This window comes from Ooceraea biroi, chromosome 1 (genome assembly GCF_003672135.1).
Source record: "Ooceraea biroi isolate clonal line C1 chromosome 1, Obir_v5.4, whole genome shotgun sequence".
Lineage (NCBI taxonomy): Eukaryota > Metazoa > Arthropoda > Insecta > Hymenoptera > Formicidae > Ooceraea > Ooceraea biroi.
In genome coordinates, this window is record NC_039506.1 from 16,102,497 (window position 1) to 16,120,726 (window position 18,230).

At 38.6% G+C, this 18,230-nt stretch overlaps 3 protein-coding genes and 1 non-coding gene across 5 annotated transcripts; 2 read left to right on the forward strand and 2 right to left on the reverse strand.

Annotated features, from left to right (window-relative positions):
- Nucleotides 1-1,440: 1,440 nt before the first annotated feature.
- Nucleotides 1,441-4,046, reverse strand: LOC105274911 (odorant receptor Or2). The gene is made up of 6 exons (XM_026971785.1): nt 3,889-4,046; nt 3,234-3,487; nt 2,665-3,140; nt 2,343-2,447; nt 1,921-2,076; nt 1,441-1,775 (listed from the first exon to the last, which is right to left on the reverse strand). The coding sequence occupies exons 1-6, from the start codon at nt 3,990-3,992 to the stop codon at nt 1,722-1,724; spliced, it is 1,149 nt and encodes a 382-aa protein (XP_026827586.1). The 5' UTR covers nt 3,993-4,046; the 3' UTR covers nt 1,441-1,721.
- Nucleotides 4,047-5,797: 1,751 nt separating this feature from the next.
- Nucleotides 5,798-5,870, forward strand: Trnar-acg. Its single transcript has one exon. It is a non-coding gene; the product is annotated as a tRNA-Arg (tRNA).
- A 4,846-nt stretch (nt 5,871-10,716) lies between these two features.
- On the forward strand, nt 10,717-13,916 carry LOC105274913 (kynurenine formamidase). Its single transcript, XM_011331397.3, has 8 exons — nt 10,717-11,210; nt 11,319-11,409; nt 11,758-11,859; nt 12,174-12,308; nt 12,670-12,748; nt 12,888-13,079; nt 13,156-13,291; nt 13,643-13,916. The coding sequence occupies exons 1-8, from the start codon at nt 11,199-11,201 to the stop codon at nt 13,787-13,789; spliced, it is 894 nt and encodes a 297-aa protein (XP_011329699.1). The 5' UTR covers nt 10,717-11,198; the 3' UTR covers nt 13,790-13,916.
- Nucleotides 13,863-18,082, reverse strand: LOC105274912 (death domain-associated protein 6). 2 transcript variants are annotated; one of them, XM_026969180.1, is made up of 5 exons: nt 17,838-18,082; nt 17,369-17,509; nt 16,047-17,208; nt 15,063-15,818; nt 13,863-14,978 (listed from the first exon to the last, which is right to left on the reverse strand). In XM_026969180.1, the coding sequence occupies exons 2-5, from the start codon at nt 17,420-17,422 to the stop codon at nt 14,026-14,028; spliced, it is 2,925 nt and encodes a 974-aa protein (XP_026824981.1). In that variant the 5' UTR covers nt 17,423-17,509; nt 17,838-18,082; the 3' UTR covers nt 13,863-14,025. The 2 variants fall into 2 exon arrangements, with proteins under 2 accessions (XP_026824981.1, XP_019885799.1); XM_020030240.2 differs by lacking the exon at nt 17,838-18,082 and having other exon boundaries at nt 17,369-17,821.
- Nucleotides 18,083-18,230: the final 148 nt, after the last annotated feature.

The window sequence follows — 18,230 nt, forward strand, 5'->3', positions numbered from 1 at the left end:
TTGTTGCAAATTCGAGGACTCAAGCTGCTGTCCGATTCTCTGCGCGGAGCTATATTCAAAATATGAAGCTATATTTAATATATATTTGAGATGATGAGCAAAATGGAAATACTGCCGATGTATATGGAATGATAAAGCCACTTTATCACACAAATCGCACACATCACGTTTTACTTAACTACGTTTTATCTTTACACGAAACTCTACCTCATGCCGTCTATGCATTTTAAGTACAAATGACGCCGTTCCGTGAAGAAATCTCCCAGACAGCACACATGTCCAAAATCGGGACATAAACCGTCTTTTCGATGTCTTTTCGACATCTTTAAGATATAGTATCTAAAAGACGTCGAAAAGACGGCGAAAAGACGTTTTATGTCCCGATTTTGGACATGTGTGCTGTCTGGGCTGTTACTGCGCGAAAGCAGACTTTTTTTCGGACAAAGTGCCGTTTTCTTACGTTTTACACGATGGAAGTGTTTTATAAAGTATAAGATGTAATAAATGATGACGTGTAATAAAACGTTGAAAATATGAAAAAAAATTTTTTCCGCAATATGTGATGATCTGCATTAATTCGATGCCTACCGTAGTAAAGAAAAACAAAACAGTTCTGTAATTTCACCTTGTACCACTTCAGCCATTGTTTGACTTAAAAGTTGACTTATCTTTTAATTAAGGAAAAAAGGTGAATAAATATTGGGTTATAACAGAAGTTCGTTACGTTTAATTCTTTTTTACTGAAAAAAGATGTTCTATGGAAAGATGGAACCTACCGCAACAGATGGCAAATGTTAATAAAACAAGACGGCATATGTAATGAATAAATATTTATGCATATATATATATATATATATATATATAATAATTTTGTCCTGGAATTTCACTAAAACAACACCATGAACTTTTGTTACAATCCAATATTTATTCCGAATTTAATAAATATTATTATTTAATTTAATAATAATAATCTCTGTCTCTCTCCCTCCCTCTTTTCTTCTTACAATTAGTATTAAAATAATGTTTTAATAAAACCAAATTTCTTAATTAGCAATTTATATTTTGATAAATTCATTGCAACCTGACGATACATATTCCTAATATTCTGTTATTATTCCAAATTGTATTATTAAATACACGGCATTGCCGGTGCACATTAAAATTTAACAAGTTAATGTACCTGTGTCGTTGTCAATATTGTAAATCTCTCTGTCGAAAAAAGAGACACAAGTTGGAAGTTAGAAGTTGTTGAAATGCTTACGCTTTTGTTTTTATTCGATCATTGCCTCGAAACAAGTTGTACGTGAAGAATTTCGCTTTATCGTGGAAGAAAAGAAAGTAAAAAGGAATAAGAAGCGCTCTCGCATGCAACATGTTTCCTATGTAAATAATTACAGTAGTGCATTGGTAACGAATGTCGCGAAAGAAATGTAACCAATGTAACTTGTGTTATTTAATATTCTCGATAAAATATTCAATGTTAATAGTTGGTATAATTATCGAATAAAAGGTAGAAAAATGTATGTACGGTGAAAAGATATATCTATTTTAGTACACGTAGACGATTCATGTAAAATATTGCTTGATGTGAATAAAGGTTTTTAACGTAGAAAAGGTTCGTATTTGAATAGTTTTTATGTGTGCCCGAGAAACATGAATATTCAAAGAAAATAGATAATTTTGTACAACAATAGGTCGTTTCTTCTATGATTGTAATTTAATCACATCGATGCTCGTTGGAGAACATTAAAAGCTGAATAGGATGTTTTCAGAATCTGCAAAACAAATGATTAACGTTCATCATCAGTACTGTTCCGTTAATTCCATACTTTTTCTTTCCTTCTTTTTTCTCTTACTATTTGTCTTATTTTTTACTATTTTAATTAAATATAAAAAATATCAATATGGCGGTAAATTTACCCAGGTAAATGTATCGAGAGCCAAGGAGAAAATACCATAATAAGACAAGTTCAATCCCCTTTGACTGATAGTCATCATGAATAACAAAGATCTTCGCTCTCGCGATGTAGCGATCGTCCAATTGCTCGAATAAATAGCGTCGCCAATGCTCTTACTCTGCACATACGTGAGAAGAGGATTTTATTTTTATTGTAAGAAAATTTCGTTGATATTAATCTGCTAGACCTATTAAAAAAAATTAGTGACTTGCGAAAGAAGGAGGCTTAGCAAGGGAGACAGGCAACGGATAACAATTATTACTTAACACATGGAACACGCGTATGCATATGTACAAATTTGACTTTGCAATTATTCTCTGATATTTCGTTGTTAATTTGAGATCAATAACCATATTTACGTAAAGGCAAATTAAATCCAATTACCTTTAATTCTAGCTCATTTCCATACCAGCAGTACAAGAATACTTGAAAGAGCATACATCCGAGGTACAAGAGCAACGAGAAAAATTTAGCGCTGAGAAGTTCCTTCTGCGAAGCAAACTCAATTCAGTATAATAGTCGCGGTGATAGGCAAAGATCGCGAATTAGGAATTATTTAAGCAGATGGCGATGCTTTTCTACTAACAGTAGTTTGTTATCTGTTCATACGAAGAAAATAATTTAAAAATAATGTTACAAAGATGATGACGGGTCATGTTACGTGAATGGTGAATCATAAGAATTTTCCTTTTTCTTTTTACGCGACCTTGGACATTTGGAAAATACTGGTGCACAGGGTGACCATGCTGAAAATGAATAAAACCGTCACGGTCCACACAAACAACGACTGTATTCTGCGCACGATCTCGTGCACGTGTAAGTGGTGTTTCACACACTCGTCAATCATCGCATCTTTGCCGGAATCGGTTCGTTCCGTGTCGGGATAGTTCCTGAAGATCTCTGACAGACGATGACGCAGCAACTCGATTTGCCCGCATACGTGAAGAGTGAAGCCGTAGACGAGAGTGTCGAACGCGACGTTGAGCAGAACCCCGTAAAATATAGCACCTACGTGCTGAAGGTATGTCGCAACATAGGGGAAAAGACCGGATATCGAGTACGGCAAGTACGTCTTGAATGGCAAAGGTCGGTCGGTGTCTTGAGGGCCTACGATGGGAGCAAGTATATGAGCTACGCAGCTCGCTTGACACATAATCATGAAGGCTCTGGCGCACCATTCGGCTGTAATTTTTTTTAGTCAACCAGTTAATTATTCGTAATATCGTAAATTTCAAGAGTACAAACGTATCTTTGAATTAATTTCGATTTCAATACCTTTACGATTGTATCTAGACAGGATCATCTTTTCTTCGGAATTTTTCGGTTGACACGTTTCACCGCGAAAACAATCTAACAACATGGACACTTGATTTTGTCGAGCTAAAAAGTTTCCGTATTTAAAGCACAAGGCTACGTAAGTTAGCGCTAGGAAGAGTCCTTCAGTAAGTTCCTCGATATGATCGCGCATTCTTATTAGCTCAATAATTTCCGATATCGTAAATTGATATATCAAGATGAACACGGCATATCTAAAAATTTATTGCAGATTAACATCACTTTCTTGTCATAGAGTGAAGTAAGGAAATTTGTTAAATTGGAAACGGTGCGCAAACGTATTCTTCGCGCAATACACATTATACAAGATACATTTTAGTTATTCGATGTGTTGAATAACTAAATATTAAATTAAAATTAATATATTAAATTAAATTAAATTAAATTAAATATTATATTTAAAGTCTTAACCGTGCGTAGGAAAAAAAGATTTGTATCAAAGAATTGTAGAGGTAATTACAAAGAGCGGTACACACAAAGTTTGCAACTGCAAAGGTTTCCTCTCTTTTTTTTTTATAGAAATTACATCACCATTTAGACGTGTACACCCATATATGGGAGAGTTATACGACAAAATATCATGGTATTCTCTTACTTGTAACAGAAACATAAGAAGCGAATAAAAGTATTGCTACTGCTTCGCTCGTTCCATGCGCCGCAGAACCATAAAACTCGAAAATTCAATGGCAGTATATCCATAATCCCGAGTTACTTCGCAGATGTTTTTATTAGAAATGCTTACTTCTCTGTCATACTCCGTAACACGCTGAAATTATAGAGATCTCGGAAGAAACGTAAATGTTCCGTACATTGTTAATGATGGTACTCGTGAATCAGTAATGACGTCGCTAGGCTGCTCCAAGCGATCATTAACATTTAATGTCGTTGCATAGCGGAAGAGACAGTTGATTATATCTTTCCCTACGCATCTTTTTATCTTTTTCCTTTTTGTCCATAATTCTTTCTGTCATTTTGTTTGCCCGAGCATGTAGTTTAAATATATTTCTTCTGTCGTTAACACACGACGATGCTGGAATTGTATTTTATCCTTACAAATCATGCATGATATAACTGCGTAGTACTGTAACGCGGGAAGAAAAAAAAGAGAAAACAAAATATTAAATTTAATTTAATTTAATATATATTTAATTTTTTTTTAATAATACTATTTTATTATTATTTTTTTCTATTTATGTATTTTTTTCTTCTAATCATCGAAAAACGCTTATGTCGCACTAAACTACCATAACACATTTCTCGGATCGAGATCAGACCGATTTCTGAGCATCATGGACACAAGGCATAAGTGCTCCTGTGTGCACTTATGCCTTGTGTCCAAGCCCTTAGACCGTTTTTTCGATCATAGACTAGTGGAAATGTCGATCGACCAATCGCGAAGCGAGATTCAAATTACGAAACTGATTCAAACACCGCCATAATTTATGGCGCGATTTGTTAGGAGCGAGATGTCGTCGAGTGGCAAATCTCGATTGTTGACTTAAAAAGTTCGTCGACTTTGAGTGTAATTGTGTAGTGCTGACAGTATTTATATATGGATATTATTTGTGACAATAACTATGGGTAAGTATGCACGTAAAGCGAACTATTAAAAAGAGAGTTTTCGTTTTTATGATTTATATCGAGAGCATTTTAGTCGAGCATTTCATTTTGTACAGCAATATTTTTCTTCAATATTTGCTTGTCAGTGTAATGTGAATTTTTAATGATTACATAAACACATGAAATTTAAAATTGTGAAGTTTGTAAAAAGTATTGTTAAAGAAACGGTTCTCCCGAAAGAATAACGCGTGATACAATAGGGAACATGATTTATTCTTTCTTTTTCAACGCGGGCTGATATCTCTGAAATAATCTGATATCTACAGAATTCTTCTAACTCTTGTTTAAGCTGTTTTTATCACCTCTTTACGACACGTAACTGACACAGTTGTAATTGCGATCGAGCACTGATATCGCGGATATCGAAAGTGACGATATTTATTAATCGCACAATACGTGCACGCGTAGATAACGTAAATTATGTCTTTTATCTGCGGAATTACGTGTTTATTGATAATAGACATTCAAGTTTTTCCAAAGAGATAACAAATCCGATATCACGGTTTTAACACGGTCAAGCCCCAGTCAGTACTGATTTTAGACGTGCTTGTGACTCGGATGAAACTTCAAGGAACATCCAACTCTATTTTTCTGAATCTATTCTTAATAAAAATTCACAATTTTGCTTTCTGTGTTTCTCAGATGAAAACTCTATCAATGTTCTCCCACGTTATAGAGCAAGTGCACACGATCCTGTGACTATTTTACATGGTTCAAAGCTCATAACACACTCTAAACGAACTCGAATCACAAGATCTTCATCGGATTTGTTATAATTGCCAGGATGAGTGTAATCATCTCACGTTTTGTAATTTAAAAAATGATGAATGTGAATAAATATGTACTCTATATGTACTTGTCATAAAAGGTATACAATCAAGGCCGGTCCTGTGGCGCAACGGATAACGCGTCTGACTACGGATCAGAAGATTCCAGGTTCGAATCCTGGCAGGATCGAAGTAAATTTTTTTCCATTTTTTTTATCTTAATTAAAGAATTATGAGCACATTGAAGTAACGGCTTAACAAAATTTAATTGGTTTTACTGATAAAAGGAAATATAATATTGTAACAAATATAGCATCAAAAGCAATATTCTCAGGTGAAAGCTTGAGAAAGGCTTTGTGCCATTTGTGTGTTATTTAATGTGAACCTTCTAAGAAATTAAATTATATAATTTTATTTTTTATTCCGCGTTGAAACGACTAAACGTTTCTCTAATGACGTTTTAAATATAAAATCCGCGGTAAAGGTTTATGGCATTCGCCATTTACGTTATTCAGAGAAATCATTGATCATATTTGTGCTTAGTCATGTTTCTCATGAGTCAATTATTCATTATATCGGTATGCACGTTAGCGCGCCATTCCCATTATTCGATTATTTGATAGAGTTAAGCAGATAAGGCAAACTTTTACAACTAATATTTCTCTTCTCTAATCATCTTTTCTAATGTAAACAAGAAGCACGAACATTAATTTTCCATTTTCGTTTTATTGTAATAAATGAGTTTCAAACGTTCAAAGAGCTGCTTGTTTCTCAACGAGAGGAAAAGCGGGGATTATACTTCGTGAATTAATATTTCACATTAATTAAATATGATGAAATGTTATTCAATTTTCGTTTTTTACAGCAAGAATAAGGAAAAATTTGAATAATTTTACAATATCTCAAAAAAATTAATTTAAATAATTATAATATCTTTTAATTATTATATAATTATTATTTAATTATATTACTTTTTAATTATTATCTAATTATTATGTAATTATATTACTTTATAATTTTTATATAATTATTATTTAACTATATTGCTTTTAATTATTATATAATTATTTACAATTATCCTGCGGCAATATACACAACAATACACTATAATCATCTTTCAATTAGGTTTAAGTCGGTTTTAATTTCGTATTTTCCGACACGGACTATTCCGATCGGAGGCGCAATTGAAACATGACTACGCTATTATCCGCCGTCGTATATATACGAATTATTATCCTATCTTGATTCGCTTGCTTTATCGGCTCTCGCAGCCACCGTACACCTCGCTATAAATAGGTCGAGTTAAGAGAGGTCCTGATGCATTTGCTTTTGTCTTGCTCATGTAGTGTCACGGTCGCGCGCATATTTCTGTCGCTGTCTTGGACGCGACGCGTGTAAAAGGATATCCATTCAACGTCGGGCTCAGCACTAATTGCCGTCGAGCATACTCGGTGGGTCAAATAAATTAACCCATCGCCCGGCTGATTCCTCGCTGCACGAGGGGGCCGGCGCGGTAAGGCGCGTGTAAGCCGAGAAGGGCCATCAAGGCGAGCTACAAGAATCCGCCGGCTATTTTGTAACGTGTAACACGCCTTCGTGTCTGCGTTAATGAAAGATACGATTTGGACTCAATTGGCATTGCTCTGATCTCTACAAGAGAGGAACGAAGCGAGAATCTTACGTGTCAAACGGGTAGCGATTGTCACATTAATAAAAACCCGTTCTCCCCAATCTTGTAGATCTTTTTCAGATTTTGCATCACGCATCATGTCAGTATTGGATTGTAACAACAGCTCGTAACGTTATTTGATCTTCTTTATTATGAAAAAATTTTATGAAAAATTTTCTGAAGAGATGAAGCTAATGGTAATGATGAATGGTAGTGAAACAAAAGGGATCCACATGGTTGAATAAAGATTTATACGTATATGTGATAATCGTCTTGGAATGTTATACTAAACAAAAGAAACTATGAACTTTCTTCTTTCGTTGCATTTCTCAATATGTCGACACTTTGTCTCCCTCTTTCAGTTATTACTGCTTCAAATAAATAATCTTAATTGTATTTTCCTTATGTCTTATCGACATAATTATCGATGCAATCATCATCACTTAACTTTCTCGTTGCGAAAGGTGATTGCAATGGTTTTCTCAACATTCTTAGCATGCGTGCAGAAATATTGCGGTGACTAAATATTGTCAGGTTGCTAAACAAGCTTCCTCGGTAGTATATTCAAATATTATTATTGGAATATTTCGAACTGTTAAATAATTCATCTCTCGTCTTCGAGTACTAATCTTCGGATACGACATGCTGAGTTTTCTTCGACTCGTTAGCTTCATTTCCATTTTCTTCAGTTGCTGGAGAATCGGAGGATGCTTCGTCTGCGATAACAGCGTTAATCTAATCAGCTCAGCTCACGAAGCACCGCCATGGGCCCCGTCAAAATTCGAGGTCGGTGATCTTCCTGGCATTCCAACGTGCCAGAATCATCGAGAGTCGCGTTCATCCCAAGAAGAAGTCGCCGCGGCCAGGTACCACAAACTCCTGTTAACGTAGTTAACATGCTACATTCAAATTCTACACTGCCTGTTACGCTAATAGGTCTGTTCGATGAATATTTCTGTCGTGAGACGCGTTTATGTCTTGTGGACGCTGAAGTTGCTTGCAAATTCGAAACGAACAGCGTGCGATTTTAATGAGTTTGTAAAACGCCCGCCGGTCTTAAGAATTCAATTTACAAGCGAAAATATTTGCCAACTTATAGAGTGTTTACTATTCTCTTCTTTTCTTCTTGCTTTTATATTATGCATTTTACATTATATTATATAAAGATTATTATGTTATATTACATTATTGTAATATTAGATTATATATATTATATTCGTAACGTGCGCAAGATACAAAATCACTCTTTGTTCGTTGCGAGCGTTGGATTGCGAAATGCATTTCCGCAATATTTCTTCATGCTTGAAAATGAACGCATTTTTGCGACCCTCCGTTTCCCGGTGTCTCCTCGTGGGACATTTAAACTCCCTCAAATGAAAACGGATCGTTTCCTCGGATTCTCGTATTCCAGTGGAATTTCGACAACGCCAGGCACAGAGTTCGGTCGCAATATCGGCCAGCCGAGCATTCCTATGAATCAGCCGAAGAATTTTTGACTGTACGATGGGTTTCTCTTACCTGCGGTCCGTGCGGGTAGGCGTCGACGCCGCACGATTCTCGATACATCAGCTGGTGCGGGTACCTGTAACGTCTCTCTCCTTCTCTCTCTCTCTCGTGTGACCGGGTCGGGTGGAAGACCATCGGGTCTCGTTCCCCAGATCGGACGGAGAGAAAGGTAAGAGGGAGAGAAAGCGAAGAGGGCCGGTTTTTCTGGTTTTCCACCTCCGCAACCTCGCATGGTCCCTCCCGCGGTCCTCTCTCGTTACCTCCGCACACAATGAGACGCGTTCGCGTTCTCCTCGTGTGACCGTCCGATAAACCGCAGGGAACGAATTCCGCCCGAAATTTACATCAACGAAACGCACCGCGAAATTACAAAATTCACCCTGCGATCCTATTCTCATTTCGCTTCCATTTGGGTCCTCATTCCCTTTCGTTTCCCCTTTGTTCCCCGGTTTCCGCATGATCCTCGATGCATCCTCGAGAGGATTCGCTTTATTTCGCCTTGCAGGATTGTTAATAGTCTTTACTAAGCGTGCACAACGTTCTTCGTGTAAACGTCCGGTAGATATCAGGATATTCCGCCCGCATTAGGAATTTCACATGCAATTTACATCAACGAAGTACACTGCGAAATTACAAGCTTCACCCTACGATCCCAGCCTCAGTTTCCTGATTTCTTCACAATCTTCGATGCATCCTTGATAAGGATTTACTTTATTGCGCCGCTGCAGAGTTGTTAATAATTTTTATTAAGCGTACATGTGTACCTATATGTAGACGCAAGCGCGTCTCTCCGTGAAGGATCAATTTTGCCTGCAATAATATGAATAATATGAATAATATATACGCCAGATTGCATCTGCATTCTGATGGCATGCAAAGTTCCTGCCTGCTCGCTTGCGACACACGTCAATGACGATACGTCATAGATAGCAAAACGAGATCCCGATGTACGACGAGACCTCGAGGAGATCACGGACGAGCGATCCTGACACACAACTGACTTTTGCGACTGATGATAGGAGCCAGATACGGATATGCGCTTAATGTTGAATTACGAGGAGGTCTCCGCGGTGGGCGGGCGGCCGGCGGAATTTGTTCCGCCGCGATAACGAGAACGTAATTATTGTAACTCGACTGTCATCAAGTACGAAGGCTGCGCGGCCTTTTCTGAGAGGCTGGCAATTAGTAGCAGAATCAGTAACGGAATAATCTCGAAGCGAGATCGGCGCATGCTCGCTCACAGACAACCGTGAACAGTCGTCGCTTTTTTCCAGCTTTTTAATATGAGCAATTACTATTCCTAGCTAAAACGTGCAATATAATATAAAACTACATGCATGATACTACATACTTTCTCCGCGTAAGAAGCTATTTGTTACACTTTTTATTTCTGCTTTTATCTAACTCCATTTATTATTCGTTCGGCATTTTGTTATTTGTCGTCTTATGCATATTCTGGTCCCGCCTTCTTTTTACTTGACATTTTATGTATGATAAGAAATATCTTGTTACTTGATGTTGTAAACGACTTATCGACTAACAAAGCATTTATTCGAGATAACATATGCAATTGGTGCAGCGTCGCGAGTTACTACAGCACAAGCGCGCATTTCTAAAATTTTACGCACTCTTGGAGTAAATCTCTTTACTCCGACATTGGTCCGATAATAAAACTGATGAGCATCACGGCTTTTCACACGGGTGAAATATAATTAATTATGAGAGGCATGGGAGCCTTGTGGCTGAGAATACGAGTGCCGCTTGGAACTCTTAACGTTCGCTCTCGAGTCGCGACTTGATTGGCTTCGCCGGGAGCAGTGGAGTCGCTAAATATAGTATTAAAATCTGTCGGTGTGTCTCAATAGAGATAGTGCGCGACGCGTAATCGCCATTTTGCACAATCATTAACATGCAAACTCGAGTCGTGCGACTTACTGGCACTTTTATGTATTTTTCAGATAAGAAAAGTGACCGTCTCGCGGCGGAATTGCACGTTTGTTTCGCCGCGTAGTTTGAGACAGTCGATTTCGGTCTGCAAGATTGGAGACGAAGAAACCGCAGCGATACTAAGTAAAGAAAAGAAGAAATAGAGATAACGAAGAGATTGATATTGTACGTGTGTCACAGTAGCCAGTCAGCAGCTCCGCCTTCTCTCGCTTGCACGTTGGAGCGGACATACTTGAAACCGCAACGTTCCACACGTGACGTTTTACACACGCAACAGCTGCGCTGGAAAGGTGCATGTGTCCCTGAAGGAGACAACAGTTTCTGACGGGCGTCGCCGTGAATTGCAACGCGAAGATATCTAACTGCATCTCTGAAGAGTCTTGGCCAACCAAGAGGATGGCTCTGTCTGTACGTATATACATGTATTAGACCCAACGTGATGACAATGTTGCTTCTTGAGTCTTGCTGAAGAGACTTGGGATGAGAGTTGTTATAACATCTATTTGAATCTTCAAGGAGAAGGAACGGTTGTACACTCCGAGCGAATGGAGCAAGCGGTATGGATCTGACGAGCTGCTTGAGCGATTCTTCAAGTTCTGTGCAGAGGGTAAAATTAAAATTAAAGTTAAAGTAAAATTAAAATTAAAGTTTTTGTATCTTCAAATCTTGAATTTCTTCTGCTAAATTATCAATCTACTTATTACAATGAGCTATATTTTTGTACAATGTAAATTCTATATTCTTCATTTTTATTTTCCTTGATGAATTTTTAAAGCGATGGTTAAGCTTATAATATAATATAAACTTAATAAACTTAATAATTGTCTTCGTTGTGATAAATTTTGTAACTCAATTTTTCAGATTGCAAGACAAAGATCAAAATATTGAGTTACATTACGTTTGCCAAATACTGTGACAAGAATTTAATAAATGTAACTGTATTTGTTCATTGCAGTTACGGAAAAGGCACGGAAGGACATTAAATGCGAACTCAATGTGCCGTACGGTCCTACGGAGTGCGCAAAGTACGACGTGTATGGCGTTGATTTACCAAAAGGTATATATAAAAGTAGCAATTATTAAATTAACGAAGAATACGACGAAAAAAGAAGAAGAGATAAATATAACAAAGTTCACGTTCGCCGACTAACTCTAAAGAAATTGCAGGATCCACTTTTGTGTTCAGAATAATCGTTTCCAAGTTTAGATTATATCTAGACGTTACAAATATTCTTCAATGCGAATGACAATCGCTTATATATACATAATACATTATATGCTATTTGCGTTGCTAACATTTAGTTATCGCATTACGAAAATGTAAAATGTTATTTACATTTTACATTTTCGTAATGTAATTGTTCGCTTTAGATGCACCGATATTTGTGTTCATCCACGGCGGATATTGGCAGGAATTCAGCAAAGATCTCACTGGATTCTCGGTACCCTTGTTCGTCAAAAATAAGATCAAAGTAATAACAGTCGGCTATGATTTGTGCCCGAAAGGTGAGATAATAAAAATTATATTAATTGCTGCATGTCATGCATACTGCAGTCTTGCTTAATCTAGATTATTCATGGAACGCGGTATCTATCCGGAAGTCATCAGTACTGACGTAGATTATTCATTGTTGATCAATCTAGATTCCGTAAGACTGTCGTCATACCCACAACTAGCTGACTAATTATTGCCCCATAAAATCATTAAAGTCTATTTGAAATGTAGAACTTGAGGAACTTGGACGCAGGAATGTTCTGTTTCTAAACAACAAAAATGTTTCTATTATGCGAGATATAAAATCGCATTAAAAAGAATTATTTATTAAAATGGTATGATAAAACATACAAAGCTTTCTTCTTGTTTCAGTCAAGCTTGCGGACATAGTAGCGCAGATCAAATCGGCTATTGCGCAAATATTAAAGTACGCAGCTGATTCAGGCTCCAAGTATGTTGTTCAACGTTTTAGTTTAATATTCAATTCAATCTTTTATCAATTGTCAATTCAATATTATCGAATACAGAGTATTAGTTTTCCAAAAAATACTAGATTCCGTTTTGAATGTTTAATTATTTCCGCAACGTAGATCCGTATGCATCGCCGGGCACAGCGCCGGAGCGCATCTAGCTGCAGCTCTCTTGCACGATAACGATTGGATCAATCGTATGACACGGCAGGGGCATCTTGCGTTGTTAAAAGAAATCGTACTTATTGGCGGAATCTACAATATAGCGCCTTTAACTGATATCCAAGGTGGAGAGGCCCTTAAGCTCACCGAGTAAGCGCTTGATACATCTCTAAAGAATCTTTTTAGTCGTACGTACGTCTTTCGATTGAATATGACCGTGTTTTAGGGAGGAAATTAAAACACTGAGTTTGTCTAAGCTCAATGAAGCGGGAGACCGTCAGATTCATGGCTTGAAAGTTACCGTGACCGTGGGTGAATGCGATTCCCCAGTATTCGTGAATGAGTCACGCGAATACGCTCAGGTATAGTTAATTGAATTTTCCGTCAAGTATATCAGTATAACTTATAGCTATGAAACTTACATTGTAGTTTCAGAAAATTATTAATGTATAGGTGCAATAATGTTACTATAGTTTTAATTAACAGCTTCAATTGATGAAAAATTTTATATATAGCTATTATAAAATTTTATTATCTGCTCGAAAAATATTATTGTATATATATATTAATTACAACTTTGGTAATTACAACTTCAATTATTGAATTAAACTTGCAAAGTTGAACATTACAATTATTATAGCTGTGATTACAGTTTCAAGTAATTAATAAATATTAATAAATACATAACTATAAACTTATGTTCGCCGTTACAGAAAATCATTTCCATGGTGGATAATGTGGAATACCTCCTGCTTCGAGAGATTGATCATTTCAACATAGTGGAAAACTTTCTGGATCCAAATTACCGTCTCGCCAAGATGATATTGCAGTGTCTCCGACCCGACGCGAGCGTTCATTAAGCAAAATCAACAAAAATCTCGTCTCTATCACGAAGATTTTACTTTGTACTCGCATAAAGTACAGTCCGATTTACTAAAAAAATTTATTAAGAATTATAATTCAATATCAATACATTTGAGTTCAAGCTAGAAACACTTTGTATACATATGAAACATTTTATATATAACATCCAGATCGATCAACTCGGTTTTACGTAACAATGATCTAGAAGAACGCTCCTCGTCGTATGTTCGAGTCATTTGAGCTTCATCGTCGCTGGACTCGTGTCGGTTTGGTCACCGACAGGTTGCACTGTCGGTTTCTTGGGCAGAATATTTAGCGGCTTCGGCTGAATAATTCGCACTATCGTGTCGTTTGCTTTCAAGGGCACTTCGTTTTTCGCAACGACGGCGTTCACCTGGTTCTGCACCTGGCTCTGCTGATTCGCGACACTCTGAACGGACGGCAGTCGAATTATCATGGAACCGCGAGCGTCGCGCACAGGCGCGACGATCTGTCCCGTTCGTTTGTTCACGTTCAGATAATTGTTCGTGATATTCTGAACATTGATTATGTTTCGCCCCGACGGTATCAGCACTGTCTGTTTCAGCACCGGCAGTACGCGATCTCCAATTTTTAGACCGTACTTGGTGAGCGTGATGGGCACCGACTTGGTCACGTTTGTTGTTGTCATCATCGTAGTCCCTGTTGTCGCGGTCGCGGTCGTCGTCGCAGTCGTCGTCACGGTCGTCGTCGCGGTCTCGTTAGTCAGATCGATCACATCTTTGGTTCGGTTCGTTACCTTTGGTTGAGCACTCGGTTGACCGGCGGACTTATCTCCTTTGTGCCGGGTATCTTCCCAGGTCGTGGGCGGTTTAGCGAACGAACACACTCGCAGAAAGCAAGGCTTTTTCGACTTCTCCTCTTCCAGCTGTTTATCTGCGGATACGACAACGTTCCCGCACGTTGTGTCCATCATGTCCGCTTCTATCACCTCCATCACGTCCTCCAATATCATTTCCGTCTCGTCTCTCGCTGTATCTCCAATCTTATTTTCCGTTATCGCTTTCGCCCGGCACTGCGTCTTCGTTTGCGGCGCAGTCTCCTCCGTTCTCGACTCCGCTGGATCAGTTACGTCCGCTAGCTGCTCCTCGACAGTCTCTGTTACGGGATCTGTTATCTCTTCCGTTATCACCTCGTTTAGATCTTCTACAACATAGAGGTATATACATAAATGTGTGCGTGACATATACTTGTTAGCTATCTATGTGAATCACTTAAGTTCACACAAACCTTCAACGCTACTAATGTTACTCGCGCAGTTGGCCGCGGCAGAAGAGGATGGTAACGAGACGACGTCATTCTGCTTTTTTGTGCCTGCGTAGACGTTTCTCATCGTTGTTGCGGCATCGTCCTGCTCGCGTGTCGCCCTCTCGCTCGCTAATTTATGCCCATTCTCGGACATCGTCGTTTTGCTTTCCCTCACGGAAGTCTCTATCGTTACCTTTCTGTTACATTCCTTCTGCGACGTCTTCGGCGTACTTACACTTGGGCCAACCCTGTCCGTCTTCCGATTTGAACTCTGACCTGTATTCCGATCGTCAGTTACGAGACTCGTGCCATTTTTACTCTTCTCTGCCGTCGGTCCGTTTTCCTTAAGCGTTTTATCTACATTTTTCTCGTCATCGTTCTCGTCGTCGCTCATACTGTATATAGACAGGTGATCCTTATTCTTATCTTCGTCATCTATAATACTCTCTTCTTCCTCCTCCTCCTCCTCCTCCTCCTCTTCGTCCTCCTCTTCATCTTCCTCCGACATCGTTTCGTTTTGCTCCTTCATTTCTTCTTGCTTCTTTGTATATTTTTCGAACACGGCAGACAATCTTTTGTCACCCTCGGCGCGACTCTCAGTTAGTTTCCTCGCTAAATCCTGGTCTTTCATTGCCGGGTCTTCTTCCGCGTCCTCCAGAAACAAGGAAAATGTGTCCCAATAATCATTGTGTCTTGCTCGCTGTAGATACTCCCCTAATTCTAAAAACGCTTTTTTCGCTGTAATAAATACGATTGTGACAATTAGATACACGAGGATGTAGTTCACAATTCGTACACACACACACATACATGAATGCTCGCAAATACAACTCGTAAATACGAGGGCGAGTCAAAAATTATCCGCACTCTGGCTGTAGAATTTATTTTAATCAACTTTTAGAAAGACAAATACATCATTTTTTGACGGATAATTTTTGACTCACCCTTGTAATATAAGCGGCTTACCCATTTGCCTTTGCTTTTTTTCGTCTAAGCCCAAGTTTTTCTTGCCATTGCACCTATTGACGCAGCTCAGGATGTCCTTGTAATCCGGAAATATCAGGTCGTTCCTAAGGGTGCCTATCTTTTTCATGTTATTCCGCGAGGTGATCTTGGCGTTGATGAAATTCGTTATCGCTTGATCCACTGCGACGATGCGGGTTGTGCTGAAGTGTTTGGGGCGCAGGTATGCACGGCCCGCGTCAGCATTGTCCCCCGTTAACTCGCACAGTTTATTAAACAACTCCACCATTCTCCGCTTCCACCTTTCCACTTGTATGTAAGTACTGTCGTTCTCGGTCTCAAAGTCGACCTCCGTCTCCTCCAGTTTCTTTATCCTTTTCTCGCACTTTGCCATAGCGTTCTGTACTTGCTTGATCTTCCTTCTTGTCCGAGGGCTCCCGGCGCCCTCGTTATCGTCCTCATCGTCCGAGGACGCGTCCTCTACCGCGTTATTAACCGCATGGTTCGACGTGGCGTAAGACGTGGAAGGAACCGCGTCGTAGTGTTCGCTATTCTGTGGCAGTGCCTGTGACTTCTTGCTCTTTATCTGGCTCATCACCTCCCCTATGTACACGTACGTTTTACTGATGTCCTTCGCCATGGCTTCACGCTTCTCGTTTAGGAACGAGGTGAAGCTCTTTGAATTGGCGTAAACTGGATCCATGTCCTCGTAGTGACGCTTAAGCCTAGTAACAATCTTCTCCATGTCTTCCTTCTCGTTGCCATTCTGGCTCTTCTGCAGACACAGGCTTATGAACAGTGGAAATATATCATGCTCGACGTAAGATATCTTCTTCTTCTCCTTCACGATCAACTTTGGTTTCTTCACAGTCATCTCCTGGTGGTTATTACTCAGTTGCGTAACGCCATCCGATACAGAGTTTGAGATACTGGCAGATACGGGCCTCTTGTTCGGCACTTTGCACGTATCCTGACTCGTACTCAACTTCTTTCTCTTCTCTATGTTATTATTGCAAGTCTCTCCTTTATTTACCTGCGATATTTTCCGTTTTAGCTTGTTCCCTTCTGCTTTGTCCTCATCGCTGGACAATATCTCCACCTTCTGAACACTTGAGGTCTTACAGATCACTGTAGGAGCAGGTACAAACCGGTTGTTCTTGTTCTCCTGGAAACATTGAATTTCACAATCACGCATTCACGTTAACACGTATTCATGTGCCATGTATTTTAATATTACGTAAAGTTATTTTTCTTTTCAAGACCCGTTATACTTCTTCTCGACTCAGAATGCTACCTTTACGAAATACTTATTTTAAAATGGGTACCTTTTGCGACGTTGACTCATCGTCAGAAGAAATGCATATCACCTCCATTTCCATTCTTCTTTCAGATGTAAGTTCGCACTTTATCGTCACTTAATTGCACGACCATAACCCGACGTTATTTAAACCGTTCTCGACGATCTCCTGTCAAATAGTAACATATTGACAGTTATCACATGTAACTTTTATCTGTCATGAATAACGGTATGATTGTGCGATGTCTTCGCTGATTCATCTATGATTACTAATCGTGATCGATATATCTTACGATATATCTTCATCATGAGAAAGACAATTTTTCGTTCGACAATTCCTTTCGCGTAATTCATGACAGTTTTGGTTTATTCAGGAGTGAAACGTATATGCGGATGGGTATTTCCATTTCTCTTGAAAATAGTAACTAAGGAAACCTTAGGCGCCGCATTTTCCTTCGAAAGAAGGAACGGTCGGGATAACCGATCTCACTACTTGCCTTGTAATTATTTCGCTGGTCCCATAGCTAATCCGTTAAGGCAGAAAGAGAAGCTACATGAATATGTGTATAAAAATCTAAGCCAAAGTTAACTGAAGTGAACTGGCGCAGATTCGACAAACTACTTGATGGTTCTTAGCTCAACACTTCAATCCTCCTAACGATAAAAAGAAAAGACGATAAATAACTAAATATTACAGGACGAATTTACAGTAATTTCATCCATGTATGCCCATAAGATCCGAAGGACAAAATGTTACTAATACTTACATAATGTTATTGGTCATTTATTAGGGAATTTTGAACTAACGGATAATATATGAAAAGATCTATAGGGAATTTAATTATGTAGAAGCAATCAAAATAAAGAAAGTGTACCAACACAAAACAGAA